This window comes from Accipiter gentilis, chromosome 25 (assembly GCF_929443795.1).
Source record: "Accipiter gentilis chromosome 25, bAccGen1.1, whole genome shotgun sequence".
Lineage (NCBI taxonomy): Eukaryota > Metazoa > Chordata > Aves > Accipitriformes > Accipitridae > Astur > Astur gentilis.
In genome coordinates, this window is record NC_064904.1 from 15131489 (window position 1) to 15151680 (window position 20192).

Genomic DNA, 20192 nt, shown 5'->3' on the forward strand with positions numbered 1-20192 from the left:
TGTCATCTGTGGTGCTGTAGCTTGAAGTCTTGCCCTTGGTCCGGCATTCTTGGTTGAATACAGCTATTTTCTTGTGCAAAGAATAACTCTAAATAAGGAGAGTGCTGTAGGCAGAATGAGGGATTTGATCATCTTGTGCAGTTCTCCAATTGCCTGAATTACCTTTATATGAATGAATATAAGCTATTAAGTACCGTGAGAGAGTTTATGGTAAAGTTGGAGATAGTCCCTAATCTGAGAAGCTGTATTTTATTGTTGTACCTTTCCATAGATTGATCCACATGGTTAAGCCAAACATTAAGCTGGTCTATAATTATTTATAATGTATAGTTTTATAAGCACTTATACATGCCTGTTGGATGCTAATAGATGTACAGGTAAAATTTCTCAGTACTGCCTAAAATTTGAATTTGAATAAAAAGCACAGAAGTTCCTATACATTGTTGAAAAGTTTTAATTGGAAACGCTGCTACTTTCTGATGTGTTAATTAACTAGCAAGCTTAAAAGTTGTTTTCTTAGCTGTGTAATCTTACAATAGACTCTTCCCCCCCCCTAAATTTTAATGTGAAAATAAATGGTATCTGTTTTAATTACTGACGAGCTGTGTTTTATGCACACTGCTCAGTGAATCAGCCTTTGCCTGCTTTGGCAATAACTGGCCATTAAAAAATACAAACAATAATTCACAATCTGGTTTGGTTGGGGGGGTCCCCCTCCCCCCTCCCCTTTTTTTTGTCACCAACTATATTTTTTTTGTTTTCAGTAACAAGTTTTTTATGTAGAAATGTCATAACACTCCTAGTTTGGCTTTCTGCACTGGAGATGTGATTACAGAAACTGTTTTTATGTTTTAAATGGATTTTTTTTTTTTTTTAAATAAGCACTAGTTATATACGAAACTTGATTTAGCTAAATAACCTGAATTTAAAGGGGCTTGCTGTTTCCCAGTAAGAACCCTCCACAAGTGTTGAGACCTTTAATACTGTCAATAAGTATCACAACCTGACTGAATTATTTTAAGATGGAGCATGGGGTGCAGCTGGTCAGATGAAAATTGTACAAGATTGTATCAGTTAGAACAGGGTTCTAGACTACTATTTTAAAATTTTTGTTAAAATTTTACTGATTTCTTTGATCTGCATTAAAGTACCTGGACTCTTACCTGCATGTTTATATTTTGGATAGGCTACAAAATATTATTTAAAAATCTTTACAACAGTGAACTGGAAAGGATAACTCGGGTCTTGGCACCAAAGACCTGATATTTTCTGTGCCACAGAGAAGTCTGGGTGACAGTGTAACAGAGCTGAGGACAGCTGATCAGAGGATGTGGAGTCCTACATTTGGTTCACTTCAGTGCCAGGAACTGAACTAGGGTCAACGAGCTCGTTACAAGTGCTTGCCTGACCACATGTTGCTTCTGGCAGGTGTGTCCAAACTGCTGGAATTTCTTCCCGTTTGTGTCAGTAGGCATTGCTTCCCCTCCCCAGCTCCCTCTTAAACCAGTAGTTTTCCTGTTTTTATCATTTTAGATATGGTCCCTAACTGAACAACTTTTCCATGTGTTTAATTAAAAGACTGCTGCTCATGTATCTTCTTTTTGGGCCTTCACAGTTCCACCAGATACTGGAAAACAAAAACTATGCATGTCATGGAGCAGTTGGTATTTTCCGATAGCTCAAGAAAATTTCTCCTCTGCCCTGCATCTCCCTATGGCTTTTAGTCCCTCTGTGCAATTTTTCTTGTTCTGTCCTTCAAGATGTCCATGTTCAATGTGCTTCAGCTTTCTAAATAGTGGAGACAATGTGCCGTGTTGCTTCTTGCTTTAGTTCAGGTCTCTCCTGGAGGTTACGGTCTCTACATGCACGTTCATATGGAAATCGGAGCCATGGATCTCTCTGTAGATAGAGCACCCTGATACCTAGGCATTTCTGCATCTGTCTCCAGTTGTACTTTTGTTCCAGTTGCTTAGCTCACTGTCGACCTTTCCTCTTTTTGTCTTCCCTGATGGAAAATATTTACATACTTTCTGTGCATGACATGACTTCAGAACAATCTGCAGCCCACTGTGCCATTCTAATGCTTTTCTGAAGCTGACAAAGCACTTAAGATTTTCCTCTTGACCTTTGTGCACTAGTCCAAAATGAGGCTTAGCGCAGAGTTCATTACATCATCCAAGTGTCTTTGTAGAAATTAGTCTATGCCTCACTGTCCTTTCACTCTCTCGGGAAGAAAAGGATTTACCCAGACAGAAGAAACTGCTCTGTGACTTCTGTAGTTCTGCAGGTAACCTTTTTTGGGGGTGTCATCATCAAGTCTGATTTCATGAATCTACCATAAGATAATGTCTCAAGCTCTGATTGTCTCTGCTGGTATGTTACCTTGCCCTAACTGCTGTTCAGCTGCTCTGGCAACTTCTAGCTAGATGTTATTTGGCTAAGCATTTGGTTCTGAAAATCATTGATTGTTTTCCTTCAACCTATTATTTGTGCAAATGTCCTATCAGTACTCAACCCATTTCATCCTACCCATATTCCTTTTAAAGATGCAAAACCGTCCCTGCCCCAATTGGTGCAGACTTTAAGCTGGACTTCCAGCTGGTAATGCTTGCAGTTCCAAATGCCTTGTTCCACTTGGATTCCTCCATGCATGAGGACTTTTCGTTGATCTAGTTTTGCCCATTTGTCTTCCAGTCTCTTGGGTTTCCAGGTAGAGGGTGTTCTCCAATATTGAGAACTTCTTTAATGGTGATCCAGTTCTCTTTTACAGCTGAGGTGGTTTACTGAACAGGCAGCAAGTGAGGATGATAGCAATGTGCAGTTGAAAGTTCCACATCCTTAAAGTCCTGGCAGACTCTGTTAATCCTTATCCAGTCTTTTCAGTGCCTTCAGGTTGTACCTGACTGGCCTTTGCATCTCACCCTTCTCATGGGTTGACTCAAATGGTGCTTGACAGCTGCCGAAGGCAAGACAAGACTATGACCTTGAAAAGCCACCTCATCTGAGGAACCTCCACCACTGAGAATCTGCATTCACTCAACATCTTATTTAGCAAGACAAAGTCTTGTCAACAGCATCTGAAATTAATTTTTTGTGCCGCCACTGCCTTTATTTTTAATTTGGCTTGTGTTTGGACCTCTTTGCTAACTGAAACCCAGGGCCAGAATGGCATTGCCTTGTTGGAATTTAGATAATTCATGGTCTATATAACTCTGATCAATATCGATGAAGAATGATAGGAACTGCTGAATCCAGTAGCTTGACAAGGGAAACTAGCACATTGCCACATCCCCAGGTCCAGTAGCAAGTCTGAGTGTGTATTGTTATTAGGCACATATACTACACACACAATACCTGTATCCACAGTCAGCCACATAGATCAGCACAGATGGAAAATATAGCGCTCCTATGAACACAAGCAGTGGAAAATATATGCATTTATACAATATGGACCCTTCCGATAGCTGGGTTTAGACACTCAGTCTGTCAAATAGTTGGCCTGTGGATCCCCATATCTCCCCAGCTGATGGCCTCTGGGTCTGTAGCCTCACCCCAGTTGCTGGTACTCAGCCCTTCTCCCCAACAAATGGTCACAGAAAAACACACGTGCTATGGATCCCTCCAGTAACTGGTTTTAGAAAGTCAATGTTATCCAGTAGCTGGTCGCTGGATCCTCCATTCTGCCAGGTACCTTTTGCACAAACTCTTGTGCACATACACACACACAAACAGTCTCTGGCAGCTGGTCCAAAAATATCCCCCTACCAGTTGCTGACACCCAGATCCTCTAGTGTTTTTCTAGTAGGTGGCTTGAAATGCCTGGTCGCTCCAAGTGAACTGAAAAGCCTTTCCTGTTGACTTAACCTGCTGGGTGTCATGCCCAGACCACAGGCTGATCATTCTCCTTTGATAGTCCTGAGAGTAGCCTAGTCAGTGTACTTGTCACTAGTTAGGTTCTTGGGATTCTTTCACCTTCATCGTTCCTCTGCTTCTTTGTCGTCACACACTTTATGAAGCCTTTCATCACATACCCTAATGAAGAAGCAGCAGAGTCTGTGACTAGGGCAAGAAGTCTTCAGGCAACACGCCAAAAAGACTTCATAAATGTGGTAATGTCAAGATAGTAGTGGGACTGAAACCAAATGAGACAACTTGTTATGCTTTAAGACTCCACGGTCTCTATGTTTGCAATAGTAAATGTCGGTCTTGTATAGATTTATGTTAGCACAGGCATTTTCATATCTATGAAGATTCAACCTTTGAGTATCATATGTCAGTAAAAGTGTTGACGACCAGCACAAAAAATTAACTTCTAAAAGATTTAGAGGGCAATTTAGTTGTGATATTAGAAATGTTAAGTGCTGGAGGATTCCGGTCTAATAATCTCTTCAGTAACTTCAATTTTTAAATATCTTGATTTTTAATTTCGTACAATCTTGCACATTAGTTGCACGTCCTGCCAAGGATTATTTGTAAATCAGTAAACATAGTCCTTGTTATAGAATATGCTAAAGGGGTGAGGGAAGTAGAAGCCATGTCTGAATGTTTTAGCAAATCCCCATACCATGTTTTTGGAGACGCTTTTCGACTCTTTCCATGGTGGCTATGCAAGAACAGATAACAATGATCCCACCAATAACACTGACAGAATTGGAGAATGTTTGGTGGTGTCAGAATGAACACTAAATTAAGTCCAGGAATTTAAAGTACTGCTTTTTGTAACAGAAATAGCGTTCTGCATGCAGAACTCCAAACAGGGGGCTTGCTCCTTTTAGTTGTAGATATCTGAATTTGCTCTGGGGAAACTCCTGCTGGCTTAGGGAGAAAATAGGTTGCATCTCAGTAGGTCCCTAGCTGAACACCCAGCTAGCAGCAAGGCCCAGCTGTGCTTCGGCTGAGGTATTTACTCTGCATCACGGGCCAGACTTTCAGAAGCCTTTTCTTCACCCAGTTTACATCTCAAACAGAATTTAAGAACAGAATTTACAAACAGCTATCTTTATTTGCATTTAAAGACCTGATTTATCTCTTTTTGATGTCAATGGGAATTTTCCCATGGACTTTCAAAGTGAGTTAACTGTAGCTCAAAAATAAACATTTTTAAACTTTATTTTTTGTTTGGTAGAATAAACAAAACCCTCAGCTGAAGCCAGTGGAAACAAAGTTAAGTCAATGCTGAATGCTCTAGAAATTCTGAAACTTGATGTTCAATATTAGAACATCCAATATTAAAGGGGTTTTGCCCCTTCTCACCCCAAAATTTGGATTTATGTAATGCAATACTGAGAGAAAAATACTTGAATGCAATCACGTGCCTCTTATATCAGGCTCAAGAAGAGAACGTTGTGGATATCGGATCCTGCGTAGCCGTCGTAATTCAGAAGATCAGATGCATTGCATTGGCAAAGCCAAGAAATACAATGAGACGGCAACCCGCGTAAAAGAGATCCTGCTCAGCACAGTCAGTCCGGAGCAGTTTGTTTTAACGCTACTTGAAGCGGAGCCTCCCAATGTGTTGGTGAGTCGTCCCAGCAAACCATTCACGGAGGCCTCCATGATGATGTCCCTGACAAAACTGGCAGACAAAGAGCTGGTTCACATGATTGGTTGGGCCAAAAAAATTCCTGGTAAGAATTTCAATCTTGGTTTTGTTTATTTTAGTCAATGCTTTTACCATCAATGTATCATTCCCTACCCTGAAGTAATAGCACAACACAGTAAATGTATGGTATGAAAGTCTTAGTACTTTTTATCCTGTAAAGTAATGGACAATTTATTGCTCTCAGTAATTCACCTGGATGCATTTTGATTTAGACAACAACCTAGCCCATAATTTTCTATCTGTTGTTAGTCAAATAATACTTGTTCATTTTGCTAAAAAACATAGTTGGTGTTGCATGTAATTTGTGCCTTATCAGCTATAAATACCCGATTAATCTGATTTAGAAGGTTCTTTAAAAGGGTTATTAACTAGATTGCTATAAAAAAAAGAAATGAAAACCAAATTCTTTCCTTGAATCTTGATAGAAGGTTTCTAATACAGTTGAAAACTGAAGTGTGTCCGAGCACTGAGTGTCGGTAATTGCTTCATTTGACGTAGTTGCTACACAAGAGCATCAGATTGCAATGTGGTGCACGGTATTGATCTCAAATGTGTGTTGGCAACACAAAGAACATGCACTGAAGTACAACTACATGCGTTATTGCGTTGAATGTCTCAAATGTGACCCCAGTATCGTGGCAATGTACCATTTTACTTCTTACAAACTAGAAGAGGTGGGCGTTTGCAATTCCTTCTCCATGAAGCGCCCACAATTGAAACAGGCAGAATGAAGAATAAAAGCCAGAATAAAAGCAGCCAGCACACAGAGAAGATAGTTGGCAAAGCTGTGCAGAAAGCTTGCTGGCTGGCATACACTAAACCGCAGCCTGTAGCCCTTTAGCAAGAGCTAAGGTGACCAACTAGTAATAGTGATCTGAAAGAAGCATTGAATAATTGATAGACATATAGCAGCATGGGGCTAAATCCTTAACTTCAGCTATAGTGCTCTGCTAGAAGTGATTCCTATGGCTGTGTTTACCTTGCATGGCTAATACGTTCTGCAGCGCGTCCGGTAGTCCTAACCCCACGTCCGTCAGGACTGAGGAGCCAGCACACCATGGCTCCTCTCGGATTTTACGCTGAAGGCGACCGGAGCATGCTGCTGCGTGCCCTGGTCTCGTCATGCTTCTGCACTATGAACAGCACTTGCTGCTGAGTACGCACACAGGAAGACGTGACAGTAATCCTTACGTCTAGAAATAAACTGACTGCGTACACAGTGCGGGAAACAAGTTTGGTGGAGAATATTTCATATAATCCTTAAACTAAGAATTTAGAAGAAGGGAAGCGTATCTTATTTCAGATCTAGGTGGAGTGGCTGAAGGTGCTACCAGCTCCAGCTGCTGGACCACATCTGCTAGTTGCAGATTACAGCCTCCACGGCTCGGCCGCTGTGTCGGAGGGTTCAGGTGTGATGGTTTTAGGGTGTGCAAATCCCAGGTCAGCGGCTGAGCTACTGGGGAGGAGACGCTTGCACAGCACCAGCATTTTAAATCCCGCTAGCCGTTTGCAAAGTGATAGTGCTTTTGCCATCAATGTGGAATATTTTAAACTGAGAGCCTGAATCCTTAATCTTTATTTTTCCTGATTTAGGAAACTCTGAAAATAACTGTGAAGTAAGTAACCATAAGCGGTGTCTATTGCTATAATTTCTTGTCTAATCATAAAAAACTTGATTAAAAAGTACTATTTCAGAGGACTCACTATAGTTATGTTAATCAGGTAGAAAGTGAATTGTGAAGGAAAACCAGGGAAAGTCTTGGAAAATGACCTCATTTTAAGCAATATTTGAATGGGGGAAAAAAACCCCCACAAAACAACCTTTTCCATTTTCTGCTTGTTCTTAATTTCTATTTATTTTAACTATGGTAGCTTTTTTTAAAAAAAAAAGCAACCACAAACCCAAAACATCACCTTGTTGAGATTAATTTTTTGAATTTTTTAAAAGTTTTGTTTCCAAACCAACCCAAATTTTGACATTGATTACTTTTAGTTTATTTTCAACATATGTCAGAAATAAAACCTTTTTCTTGGCAATAAGAGAACTGTATGAAGAAAACCCGTTGAAGCAATCAACCCCCCTCAAAACAGTTCCTAGGAATGCTGACACTTTATCACATATGTTTGTATTTTATGATCACTCCTGTTACACAAAACAGAAATAAACACCATTTTAGAACAATGCCAAAAATAGGTGTGATGTTTAATATATACCTAATTATAAGTAATATTGATGTATTACATGGCAGTTAGAGCATTTACTTCAATGTGGATTTTTTTTTTCCATTAAAATAACTGTGATGACTAAAGGTCAGGACATAGAATTTCAGTTTTCAAAAATTCTTGCCTGAAGTTAATCACCTAGATCCATGCCTGGTTCCTGGAAGTAAGGTCATAGAAAACAAATAGAGTTCTTGACTAATGGCCCAGTGAGCAGTAATTTTACTTTCTGTAAAGCTGAATATTTGCTTTTGTGTACCTGGGATAGAAGCCCATTTTCATCACTAAATTATTACTGTATATTATTTTGACAATCACCAAAAGTGAAAGAAAATATTATTATTTTTCCTTATAGAAGGAAACAGTAACTTTTTACCTAAATAGGAAAGATAAAAGTTTATTATTTTTTTCCTATTTAATATTTAATGACATTCTTTTACTATGAGTTTTACTCTGTGACTCTATTTCTGTCTGTACTTTCAGCTTGATGGATTGTATTTTTGTTGTTGCTCAGTAAAATAGGAGCTGACATGTGGATTTTTTTCCTTCTGAATTCCAAGTATCTTAATTCTAAGTCGTCAGATGGCAGAACATAACTTCTGTGATTTCCTTTTACTTTGCTGACCTAGTCTAAGAGAGTTCAACGTGGTTCATAGCTCAACCTGTACTGCTAACCAATAGGATGTTGTCATATTGAAATTTGGATTCATTATGCAACCTACTGTATTGCTGGCCAAAGCAGTGTGTCTTTTGCTAGTTACTACACATCCAGCACAAATTTATTCCTTAGTAATTTATAATGAAATGATTAGGTATAGAGCACATGATTTAAAGGACGTGTAGTACAGCTGTAGAAAAATAAGTAGTTTAATGTACTCTGCAGCAAATAAAATAGGACTTCTGACACTGCAATGGAAGCTGTGGTGGTGATGTGCTGTCCTCAATTTTTAAAGCGTAAGATTGTTAGGAAAAGAGAAGGTATAGTCCTCCTAATAGCTGTGCTCAATGGTCATAAATCATACTGCTGGTGCTGATAATGTGATTTTAGCAGATGACATCCGGGATTAATCTGGATCTTTACATATCTGTAGATTGAACGCTGGGACTTGGTCTGACATCTCGCTCAAGTGAGATGATAGTTTTTAATCCTAGTAACTGGTTGTTTATGCTAGTAAAATGTCTATTTAAATAAACTTCTGAAATGTCTTTGGGCTGTTGTTTCCCAGGAAACTGCCACCATCAGTTTGTATTATTCACATATCCATGATTATTTTCCTAAAGGCACTTTTAAAATTATGAGTGTGTGTCTGGCAGATAATCTGTTGCTGGCTGTGAATTCTGTAGTAAATTCTGTGACAGCAAAATCCAGGAGGGAAGGTACTGCTCATAGGCTCCTGTTTACCCTTCTTATAAAATAAGGAGCAAGGCTATCGATTTTGAGAGGCAGCACTTTTAGCGTTGATAAGAGAGAGTGTGCATTACCCAGTTTATGTCAACTCAGGGCTGTCACCAACTGTCTTCCAGCCTAGTAGTTTAATAAGGTTAAAATACCTGGACCTTTTGTATAAATTACTGACAGATTCTTTGACAGTGCAAACGTACTGTGTGTATTTTAGGACCTCAGACAACTAGCAAGAACTACAGGAAACCTGTCTCCTATGGCCAGGCTATAATGGTTTTTTACTATGCAGAGGTGTACATGCCAGCTTGTCTGAAAATAAAGCACCTTTGCTAAAAGACCTATCTAAAGCAGCTCTGCTTTGAAAACTGTGGCCTGATCTTGGTTTTGACCACTGAACTGGTCTTCATCATACCTGTGTTTTACTCCTTGACTGAGCAGTCTGCATTCCCACTTGCGTTTTGATAGTTTACACTTCTGGTCTTTTGGTTTGGGGTGTGTAAATTTTACTTCTCTTTATTTGGCTTCTATGTGTCTTTTTTCCCCAGTCTTTTTTGCAGGGGAAGGGAGAGAGAGGGCAATGACTCTCTCTCCCTTCTGGCTGTGCTGCAGTGCTATCTGATGCCTTGCTGTAAGTTCTGGAGAGAAATAAATGCTGGAACAGCTTTATGCACAATCACATTAATTCTGTTCTTGCTTCTGGGATGCTGTGTGTGGAGGCAATGGGGACACTACTACCTCCATCGACTACCCTTGTCTTTTTTTTTCTTTTCGGGTTTATTGCAATTTTGGGGAAGGAGGCAGCAGGAAAGGCATGGGATGGGGTCAACACACATCATTTACAAAGCTGATGATACAGAGGCACCAAGATGTGGGTTCTTGTTACCCAGCAAACCCAGAAACATGCCTGTTTTATGAGATTAAAAAAATCCCTGCAAGCAACAGCCATATGCATTCTGGGGAAAGAACAGGCTATTTTCTTAGGAGTCCTCTGCAGTGCAATGCAGTAATCTCTGACAAATATGAGTTTCCCAGGTGGTTCCCTTGTGGCTCTCAGAAGGCTGTAGGACTGTCATCTAAAGAAGTGGCCAAGCACAAGGCAGGTCCTCTGCAGTCACTTGAGTTTCACCAGCTGTATGGGAGTAATTGCCCTTGAACATCACTCTGCTTTATTTCAAATGTTTTGTGGAAGATCTGACAATGATAATAACAAATATTTATGTTCTTATTTGAGATGGCAGCATGGTCCTTCCAGTGTCAGTGCTCCCTTTTCTGGCTTTCTTCACAACCCTTAATTCTTTCTGTTTCTTTTTGTTTCTCGCATACTCAGTCGTCTTTATCAAAACAGAGAAATAAACACATTGATATATTTTATGCTACTTTCATCATTTTAGGCTTCATTGATCTCAGCCTTTATGACCAAGTAAGACTCTTGGAGAGCTGCTGGATGGAAGTTTTAATGGTTGGTTTGATGTGGAGATCAATCGACCATCCTGGGAAACTAATTTTTGCACCAGACCTTGTACTAGACAGGTAAGAGAAATAACTTCTTGAGAACACTTCATATTAGCATGTTTGGAGGTGGGGTGAATGGTAAGAGGAAGAGGATTAAGTGTGAGAGATTCTATTAATAGTTTATCTAACAATATCCTTTACTTATATTTGTAACAATAATGCCTTGAGGTTCCACGTCCTTATAGGGGCTTAAGGAATGCTAAGCATAAATGGTATTGTTGAACTTGCCAGTTCCTTAATTCCTGTAGCACATGACAATATGAAGTTTCTCTTCCACAACTTTTGTTGGTTTTGTTCCTTTTGGTCTGGGTCCTAGATGCTGAAACTGTAGACACATCAATACAATGCACTACATTATGTTGTTAATCAATTTCTTCCAGCTGATAGATTTTCTCCCCCCATCCCTCAAAAAAAAAAGCAGACATAGTGTCAGGCCATATTTTATCTACCTGTTTGTCTTCCTGCCTCTCGTACAGACTTCATAAATAGCTATAATAATGAACATTGCAGCACTAGTCAAAAGGGATTTTAAAAACCCCTAGCTTGCTTTTTAATACTGAAAGTATTTTTTTCAAGCTAAAGCAGGATATTTGCAAGACTAAAAATTATTTCTCCATATCATCTACCAGCAGGAAAGAATAAAGATTAGTAAGGGTGGTTTTCTACAGGACCTTAGAAGGATTTGACCTGGGGTTCCCATTGGTAAAAGTCAGGGAAACAATCTACTTTCTTGGCTAGGTTTAAAAAGTCTCTTAACCTTTTCAACCTGGGGAAATTCAGGTCTGTACCAGTTCTGTGGCTTGAGCTCAGTAATAATCATCATCATAGATACAGAAATGAAAATGGGTTAGTAAGAGAAACAAATTTAATTTATGGAAGATATGAAATAAATTATTATTTGCTCATATAAATTCAAAGCAAGGACATGCTGTGTTGTTCAATGCAATTATAAGAAATTGCTGAAAATGTATGATACATTTAGTTCCTAGAGAGCTAATATGTGCTGAATAGAGTGAGCTTATTTGATGCATTCCTTCATCTCCACAAGACACAGCAGAGTAGGAGCTAGCAAGTATCTGGGCATGCTGTAATTTTATTTTTTTTTAAGAGAAGAGTATATGAAACTGGTCTGTAACTTGATTGTTTTTATCTTAGCTGAACTTCAGATGCAGACCCTACATAATCTTTGTAGACAAGTACTCCTCCGATGCTTGTGTCTTTGTTTTGAAACTGGCAGCTGCCTGTCGTTCTCCAAAGCTTAAAATTCTCCTTTGCTATGAGGAACACGGGAAACTGGGCAATATTCAGGCAGCTGCCTTTCTGTAGGCAGTACTTGCTGCACCTGGTTGGTGTTATCTGCCTGTGACTGCCTCGCAGCCTGAAGGCTCAGCTCTCTTCTCTTAGGGATCCAGCAGAGGAGTGAAGTTCTTTGATTCTCCTGCACTGCTGTGCTTAAGTCTGTCTCATCTTAACAACATTACAGAGGAAAAAAAGCTTATATTACAGACAGTATAAAAAGCATCTCTTTGAATGCTGTGTCATAGACCTTAATGACTTTTTTAAGTCCAGTACATGTGAAAAAACCCTAACCAAAACCAAGCAACTGTAACTTCAGTGGATTGAAATTTGCTGCTGCTTAATTTTAAACCCATTGGAATGGCTTAGGGTTGTTTGGGGGTTTTTAGATGAGAGGACGGGACCATTTCTAATATCCAAAATGGAGAAAGTTGCATTCAGTAAACACTTGCAAACATAAAAATAACCAAATCACAAAACCACCAAAACCCAAAAAATCTATTTACTTTTAAACACCTTCATAGAAAAAGGTGCTGGGGAATGGGGAGAGAGGTTGTTTTATCTTTAAAAATGTCTTATTGTTCCAAGAAACTTATTTTAGGGGGTCTTTCTTATTCACCAAGTCCTGAGGCGTCTGTCAGGTACAAATAGTGGTGTCACCGGTTATGGTATTAACTCCTTGTGAAACAAATCTGGAAGATGATTCAAGGTGGTACTGTGCCCTGCACTACAGTTTCAAACTGATTATCCAGAATTATACTGGGTGCGACATTAAAGCCTCTTACAGAAATTTGGTCATACTTACCTGCAGTCAATCCTGCATGCGCTTTAAAGAGAAAATCAGTTTCTTAGAGGTGCTGACCTTTTATACCAATGTAATTTTCAATTTAGATTTCATGATAGTACCTTTTGAATTCTCCCAGGGATGAGATGGATAGGCCTTTTGCAGCGTCCTTTGTGCTTTGACTTTTATCTAGCTGAGTCAGAGTTCCTTAATTCTACTTTTTCAGTAACATTTTAAATGTGTTTCCATAGGGATGAGGGGAAATGCGTAGAGGGAATTTTGGAGATCTTTGATATGCTCCTGGCCATGACGTCCAGGTTCCGTGAGCTGAAACTGCAGCACAAGGAGTATCTGTGTGTCAAGGCAATGATCCTCCTCAATTCGAGTGAGTATGTGGTTGACTCTGACACTCACCAAATCGTACTTTTTATTTTGAGGGTGGCTGGGAAATCAGCCTCTAAAAATGGCATAAATGTCAAATGAGATAAAGCCGTTGAAAGAGAACACTAAGAAAGGACTTCTGTCAGATTGTAAGGATTTTTGCTCAAGAAACTTCTTGAGCTGTATCATTTGCTGGATTTAGGATCTAGCTCCTGTTGTAAGAACTGCATGAAAGACCCAAAGTCTGAAAGCTTCTCACAAAGTGGGGCTCATGGCCCAGACTGTGGGTATGTCCTTTTCAATGAGAACTTTTGCTCGTATCTCTGTGGATCCTGGTCATGTGTAAGGTTGCTGTGCAGTTCTACAGACTTGTACTTAGTTCTTAAGTAACTAGTAAAACTAGTTACTTAACCAAGTGAGTGATGATTAAGTGGGCTTAAATGTTCCTATTTAATGATAATTAATTGGTAGAAATGATTGAAAGTACTCAACAGTTCTGCAAGATTAATTTCAGGATAGGAGCTTTGCTTTGCAGCCTTTTACGAAAGGCAAATAGGAGTGTGTGTTTTGCTGGTTTAGGGTAGTCTGCAGTAAAATAATTTTATTCCCCAGAACATTTTGTAATTAACTTTGTTAAAAACATCCAGCAACAAAATAACAGCTAACTACTTACATCTACTGTTTTCAGCAAGGAGCTGCTACTTAATTCTCAGCCCAGTTCTGAAGGGGAATAGTTCAGCTGTTATCCCACTTGTTTATAGATGGATACCATGCTTTCAACAGACAATGAAAGCTGTTCTTTTTTCTGAAAAAAAACCAACAAAAGCCAACCAAACAAAACCCAGAACAACCAACCAACCAGCCCCCCCCCCAAAAAACATGTTCATCAGCCATATTTTCTTCAGAGCCTCACATCTCAAAAACCCTCTCCTTTCACCTCTCCCTGCCCTCCTTTCTTGTCAAAGTTACTCTTTTACTCCTAATTTTCAAGGCGTTCTGGAGCTTTGTCCTTCCATAAGTATCTTTGGGAGGATTTTTTTTTTTTGTTGGCCCAGGTCTCTTCTGCTCTATAAATAATGTTATTGTGTGTTTCCAGACCTTCCTAGTGATGATTTCTTCTCTTCCCTCTTCATATCCCCAATCCCCTCTTTTTGCTTTTGCTGACTTTTAAGGTTTCTCACTGTAGACAAGTGCTATATTATGACATCCTTAGTGAGCTGTTAGGGACACTGCGGCAGGCTGGTTCTACGAGCAGCATCTCTCACCATGTTCTCCTCCCTCCCTAGGATATACTCAGAGAAAAAAGCTTCTTTCAGCAAGAAGGGATTAGAGCAAGCATAATGCTATAATTCATAATAGTTACAAAACTACAAGGTACAGAGTGATTCAAAGGAAAAAAATCCCTGGAGAATGGAGAGCATGTCCATTCTCTGGACTGAAGGGTCTATGTTCAACACATTGTCTTGGGAAGATTTGGGAGAGTTACTCAGTTTGCAAATAATGTGGCCATCAAATTTTGGCAAAGGAATATAAGTCAGAGTTTGGTGTGGCACATGGAGCATCGTTTGTACGGTCTTAAGGTGGGGTGTTAGGTGATGTATCTTCCTTAATCCTGTTGAAATATTACATCAGAAAAAAATCTACAGTCGTAGCTTTTTTTTCTTCCTCGTGAGTAGGAAGTAATTCCTTCTCTTCTCTTGGTTAGGCATGTTTCCCTTGTCAGCAGAAGAACCTGAAAGCAACAGGAAGCTGCATCACCTGCTTAATGTAGTCACCGATGCTTTGGTGTGGGTTATTGCAAAGAGCGGAATCCCCTCGCAGCAGCAGACAACTCGTCTGGCCAATTTGTTGATGCTCCTCTCTCACATCAGACACGCAAGGTAAATTTTACAGAATGCGTGTAACGCGTAAGGTGTTAGTGTTTATTAGAGCAACAAAGCAAGGCTTGAACTCCGGAGCACTCCTGAGGGAATCCTGGTACTGCTCTTCATCTCTGTTCATTGTGAGGATTTCCTTCCCAGCACAACTAAATAGGCAATATACTCAAGCGCTTGCTGGCACTTAAAAACATCGTGTTGATATTAAAATGCTGTCTTAATTGTATTACATTAAATTGTCCATTATGCGTCTGCCTGAAATGTTTAACAAGAATAACACAAATTCAGCCGTTCAAAAAAAAATTACCGCCCACCCATCAACACTCTTCTGTCCAAAATAAAAGTCTCTTTCAAAATTGATCTGCAGTGCGGGTTTTGGTGGAGCAAAGTGTACTTTGGGTGCCATGTTTGTCCCAGGCCAAATTTGCTGTCTTTTTATTCAGAACCACAGCATTTTTGCCAAGTGACTCATGCTACAGCAGTGCCACACTCCTGCTTTCCCCATGGGAAGCAGCTCCTCTGTTCCCTGCTGGTTCCCAAACCTTCTTGAGCTGCTCATCTTTGCTTGCAGTACAGCAGACTCAAATGCAGGGCCCTACAAACAGATGCTTTAATTTTCAGGCTGTTTGTCATTTTAAATTATTACCCAGAGACAAGCTATGAAGACAGTCCTGGGACCGGGCTGGAATATGCAAAGGAGAGACGGGCATATGTGACTTTGTGTAGGGACACTGGAAGAGGGACAGCCACCTTTGCAACCAGCTTCCTGGGAGAGCGGGTGGCAGCAGCAGGGACCTGACGGTGCCGAAAGGCAGCTTTTAACAGCCAGTTTGTGAACTGGGGGTGAGTTTGAGAGCCAGCCCTACAGAAGCTACAGGACCAGCCAGAGCTGAACCTGACTCCTGGCTCTGATGCACTGCTGTCACCCGGGTTGCCCACTGTGGTGTGACTCCGCATCGCAGGAGCTCTTGTTCTGGCATGGCATGAATAAACATTGTGAATCTTTGCAAAATTTTTATATTTTCTTATTAAAACAGGAGGTTTTATGCTGTGCCTGCCTCAGGCAAAGTCTGGTGGCTACTTGTGACCTTTCCCCCTTACGTTGCTTAGCACTGGTCAGTCAATTATACTTTGTTCTGGAAATACTTGATGCTCTCAGCCTTAATTACCAAATGATGCAGGACTCTCAAGAGCTGGGTGTAGGGGGGGGGGCTGTAGTTTCTTCTGTGCCATTAACCTATTTATAACTCTTGAATTGTAGCAGAACCTCAGTTTCATGGAAGAATTGCCCCCCCTCCCTATCCAATCCACCAAGCCAGCTACGTGCTGGCTGTCTGCTGCTATTTCCACTGTGATAAATCTGGTGTTGAGCAAGTGCGCTTAGATTTCAACCTCAAAACCTTAAATGCATCTGAAGTATATGTATGTGCAATTGCAAAGGCAACAGTCATCTCCCATTAATCCAAATCATGATACAGGCACAAAGCATTCAAGCTAACAAGGTGTCATTGTATCTTACTGCATAACAAAAACATTACTTTTAAAGCCTGTAGCCTTCTGCAAGATCTGACACTGGACATGCAGAGAGGAAACAGTCTGCTTGAAGTTAGCCAGGTTAGTTTGGTCCTCCTACCAAGAAGGGCCATCAACCAGGCAGGAGAGGCAGGTAGTCACTAGAGCTACACATTGCAAATTCCCCTTTTGTATAAAGCTGCAGCTTGTGGGCCTCCCATGTTTACAGCCTCAGAGAGGTTTTCTCTTTGATTTCAATAGGGTTGGTAAATCTGCATTATTTCCTGAAGTCAGTTTGTGTGGGGTAAAACAAACCTTGGTTCTCTAAATAATAAAACACTCAGCGTTAAAGTATTGGGATGTTGTTACTGTTGATAGTGGTAAGTGATCTCGGGGACTATAGCAGCTAAATCCTCTTAACCCCTAATAAAAAAAAAGGACTTTCTTGAAGCCACGAGCGTGTTTTCCTTCTCTGCATTGCTGGACCCAAAGAGCTGACTTATTTTCTGTTTTCCTTCACAGTAACAAGGGAATGGAGCATCTCCTCAGCATGAAGTGTAAAAACGTGGTCCCAGTGTATGACTTGCTGCTGGAGATGTTGAATGCGCACACTCTCCGAGGGCAAAGGAAGCCCCCAGTCACACATCCCGAATTTGGCCCGTTAGAACAAATGGAGACTGGGGACAGTCTGCAAAACGGGGCAGCCCAGTAATTCTGTCGAAACCTGGAAATGTGAAGTTTGTTCAAAGCTATGGGAGAAAACTCCTGTGACGGGACTGCTGAAGTGTGACCTAGTGCGAGTCCTCATCTCTTCTAGATTTGCACGTTGGTATCTCGGGAAAGGCCTGTGGGACGCACACCTCTGTCCGTGTTTCTGACATTATAATGGCTGCACTTTTATAGTGTCTTTTCTGAGACTCTTCAAAAGCACCTTATGAAATTAAGCCTCAGAACAGTACTGCGAGACAGGGAATTCCTGCCTCTCCTTTTCAGAGGCAGGTGAACTGAGACAGAGGGACAAAGGGACTGGTTTAAGATGACAGAAGAAGTTCTGTGTCAGGGCTAGGAGTGAGCACCTAGGTGTCCGTCTCCCAGACCAAGGCTTCTAAGTGCTGACTAGACAATCTCCTTTTTCAGTGTGAGATTGTATGAAATGAAGAGCTGCATTGTTTGGGACAGATCCGCTTACTGGTGTGTGCTAGTCCCTGGGGAATACCTGCTTTGCAGCTGATCTAAAGTGCAGTATAAAGGAGTTTATTCTATTCTTAAATATGCAATGGCTGCAAGGGCCTTCATTTGAAGGCCATTCTGAATAGCTTCTAGGGCCAGTTCAGAGCCTCTTCAGAAATGTTAAATCAAGCTTAAGTTTATATTTTGTGAGCCTGGTCTTAACACTCACCTTATTATCTGTGCATAATTTTTCAGTGCTTTAAACAATGCCCAAATTGCCTGGATATTTCTGTCATTGCTGACCTTTGAAGCGCGTTTTGTCTGTGAGATTAACATGTTATTTTATATATTTATTAATGATGTTAAATCTATTATAATATTTAGGTACAAGAGATCGCTTTGTGAATATTAACTGTTTGCATCTGTATATGATCTGCTAATCAGGGGTTGTGAAATCAGCTAGAAACAAACCATCTTCCCTTCCCTTTTGACTTGCTTGTGGAATTATGTCCTGCCTGCCCGAAAGCTCTTGCAGCCGTCTTGCAGGGGGTGAGGCAGGGGACGGGAACCTAAGCTGGGACCTGCTTTTGCCTGCTGCCCTCAGGTTTGCTGCTTGCTTGTTTTCAAAGTGCATGGTACCTTGTGCTGTGGTTTTCCTATCTTGTACCAGATCCCTCAAAGAGCGGGGGGATGATGGTTCTGGCGCTTCCTTTGCTTTGCAAGTGTGATGACTTGTTTGAATTTCACTGACGATGCGGGTTAAACCCCGCTGTTGTGCTGATTTCTGCATGAGTTAAAGCTGCGCTGAGAAAAAAAAACAGAGGAAATAATAGCCTGGCCGATGACCTCAGTGAAGAGCAGGATGGCATCATTCATTCTGGGAACTGCCAATATTGCATTTTGGAGTGAGCTAGAATTGCAATCCCTTAAATGGATATGTTTAAGTATAGTACATGCATGTTCTGGGCATTTCGGGTATGGTGACATGAAATTGGGATCACACCAAAAGTCTATTTTGAGCCTATAAATCTTTTGGATTAGGAACTTAGATTAGTATGCCATTTGCATACTTTGAATATTAGTCAAACCTTTGATCTTGGTGGGTTTTTTAAAGCCAAGGACAATATTTTTATAGGAGGGGCATAAAGAGTTTTCAGTGAGTTACACAAATCTATTGTCTTGTTTTGATCTTGTACTTTACCAGATGCTGCTGATGGTCTAAATTTTTACTAGCTACCTTTTCATTGTTTTTAAGAAACTGTAATATAGCAGTGCCCTTCTAAATAAGTGTAATATTTACTACAAAAAAGGGAAAAAATGTGAATACAGTCTGGCATTCATTGGTACTTTCATTCTGAGGGAAGTTCTGCTGTGAAACAGATGTGTTCCAGTGTTTCTTGGGCTTGATCACACTCTGGCTTCAGTGCCTGCTGTATTAGTCTTTCTCCGATTTTCCTTATCCTGTGTAATCTTTTTGTTTAATATAGTTTTTCAAAGAAATGTTTAAGTGATTTTTTTGTTTGTTTGTTTTGCTTTAGAAGTGCTGAATTTATGTGCAATCTTGAAACAAACCTCTTAAAAAGAAAATGGGAAAGAGTGGGTATAAATTGTAAAATTAACTTTGAAATGGAAATTTGCTCTGGATTAACTCTGTAAAAGGGTGATGCTGCAGATTTGTGCCATGTGTTGTGATTCATATATGCTGTTACTAGCAGAGTGCAAATAGGAAAATGATGTGATTTTAACAGATACTTTTTGTCTTGTTGAACACAATTTTATTAAAAGTTACTACTAGTGTTTTAAAATGGGCAAAAGCCAATAGCTGTCGACTCTCTGGATTAACGTAGCTGTGTTTGTATTTGGATCAGGAGAAGGTGCACCTCTCTAAACCAGCACAGCTTATAAACAGGGAGCTGTGTGACAAAATGACTGAACAAGGGTACCTTGGTCTCTTGAGAGAGGTGCTGGGTTTATCGTGGGCCTGTGTCCCACAGACTCTCTCGGAGGCTGCATTCCTGGTGTGGAGCAGGCCTGAGCAGAGCTGCCATGCCGCTTTTCCATTTAGATATTGGGCCCCCGGCTTTTGCAGCTTCAGCATGAATGAATTGAGTGCTGAGGAACTGCGAGGGCTATGACGAGAGGAGGAGAGCGGGGAATTGTTTCTTTTTTCCTTCACTGCTCTGCTCTACATCAGCTTCTGCTGCTGAGCCGGGACCTAGCCAGAGGTGGCTGTTTCTGCTTCATGAAATTATGCTGCCATTCTGGGATGGTCACAGAGGTAAGCAAACTTGGTTCATGAAGGAGTGCCAGTTGCTGTGGATTTTAAAAAAAAAAAAAAAAAAAAAAAAAAAGAAAAAGCTGAAACTTTTCCTTATGCATGCTGTTAAAAACATGCTGAGGTTCTTATCAAGTCTGGAACTAGAACCAAATGGTAAA

General features: G+C 40.4%; 2 protein-coding genes across 6 annotated transcripts in view; one reads left to right on the forward strand and one right to left on the reverse strand.

Annotated features, from left to right (window-relative positions):
• The window catches only part of MTHFD1 (methylenetetrahydrofolate dehydrogenase, cyclohydrolase and formyltetrahydrofolate synthetase 1), a 127468-nt gene extending 114568 nt beyond the window's left edge, over nucleotides 1-12900 (reverse strand). Inside the window, exon 1 of the mRNA XM_049828828.1 lies at nucleotides 12895-12900. The gene's annotated coding sequence lies outside the window, so the exon portion shown is untranslated. The remainder of the gene's footprint in view (nucleotides 1-12894) is intronic.
• The window catches only part of ESR2 (estrogen receptor 2), a 36587-nt gene extending 18021 nt beyond the window's left edge, over nucleotides 1-18566 (forward strand). For all 5 annotated transcript variants that reach the window (XM_049828836.1, XM_049828837.1, XM_049828834.1 and 2 more), the window contains 5 exons: nucleotides 5328-5627; nucleotides 10616-10754; nucleotides 13068-13201; nucleotides 14903-15077; nucleotides 17109-18566. In XM_049828836.1, the coding sequence (XP_049684793.1) occupies nucleotides 5328-5627; nucleotides 10616-10754; nucleotides 13068-13201; nucleotides 14903-15077; nucleotides 17109-17298 (938 nt within the window). In that variant the 3' untranslated portion in view covers nucleotides 17299-18566. The remainder of the gene's footprint in view (nucleotides 1-5327; nucleotides 5628-10615; nucleotides 10755-13067; nucleotides 13202-14902; nucleotides 15078-17108) is intronic.
• The last annotated feature ends 1626 nt before the right edge of the window (nucleotides 18567-20192 follow it).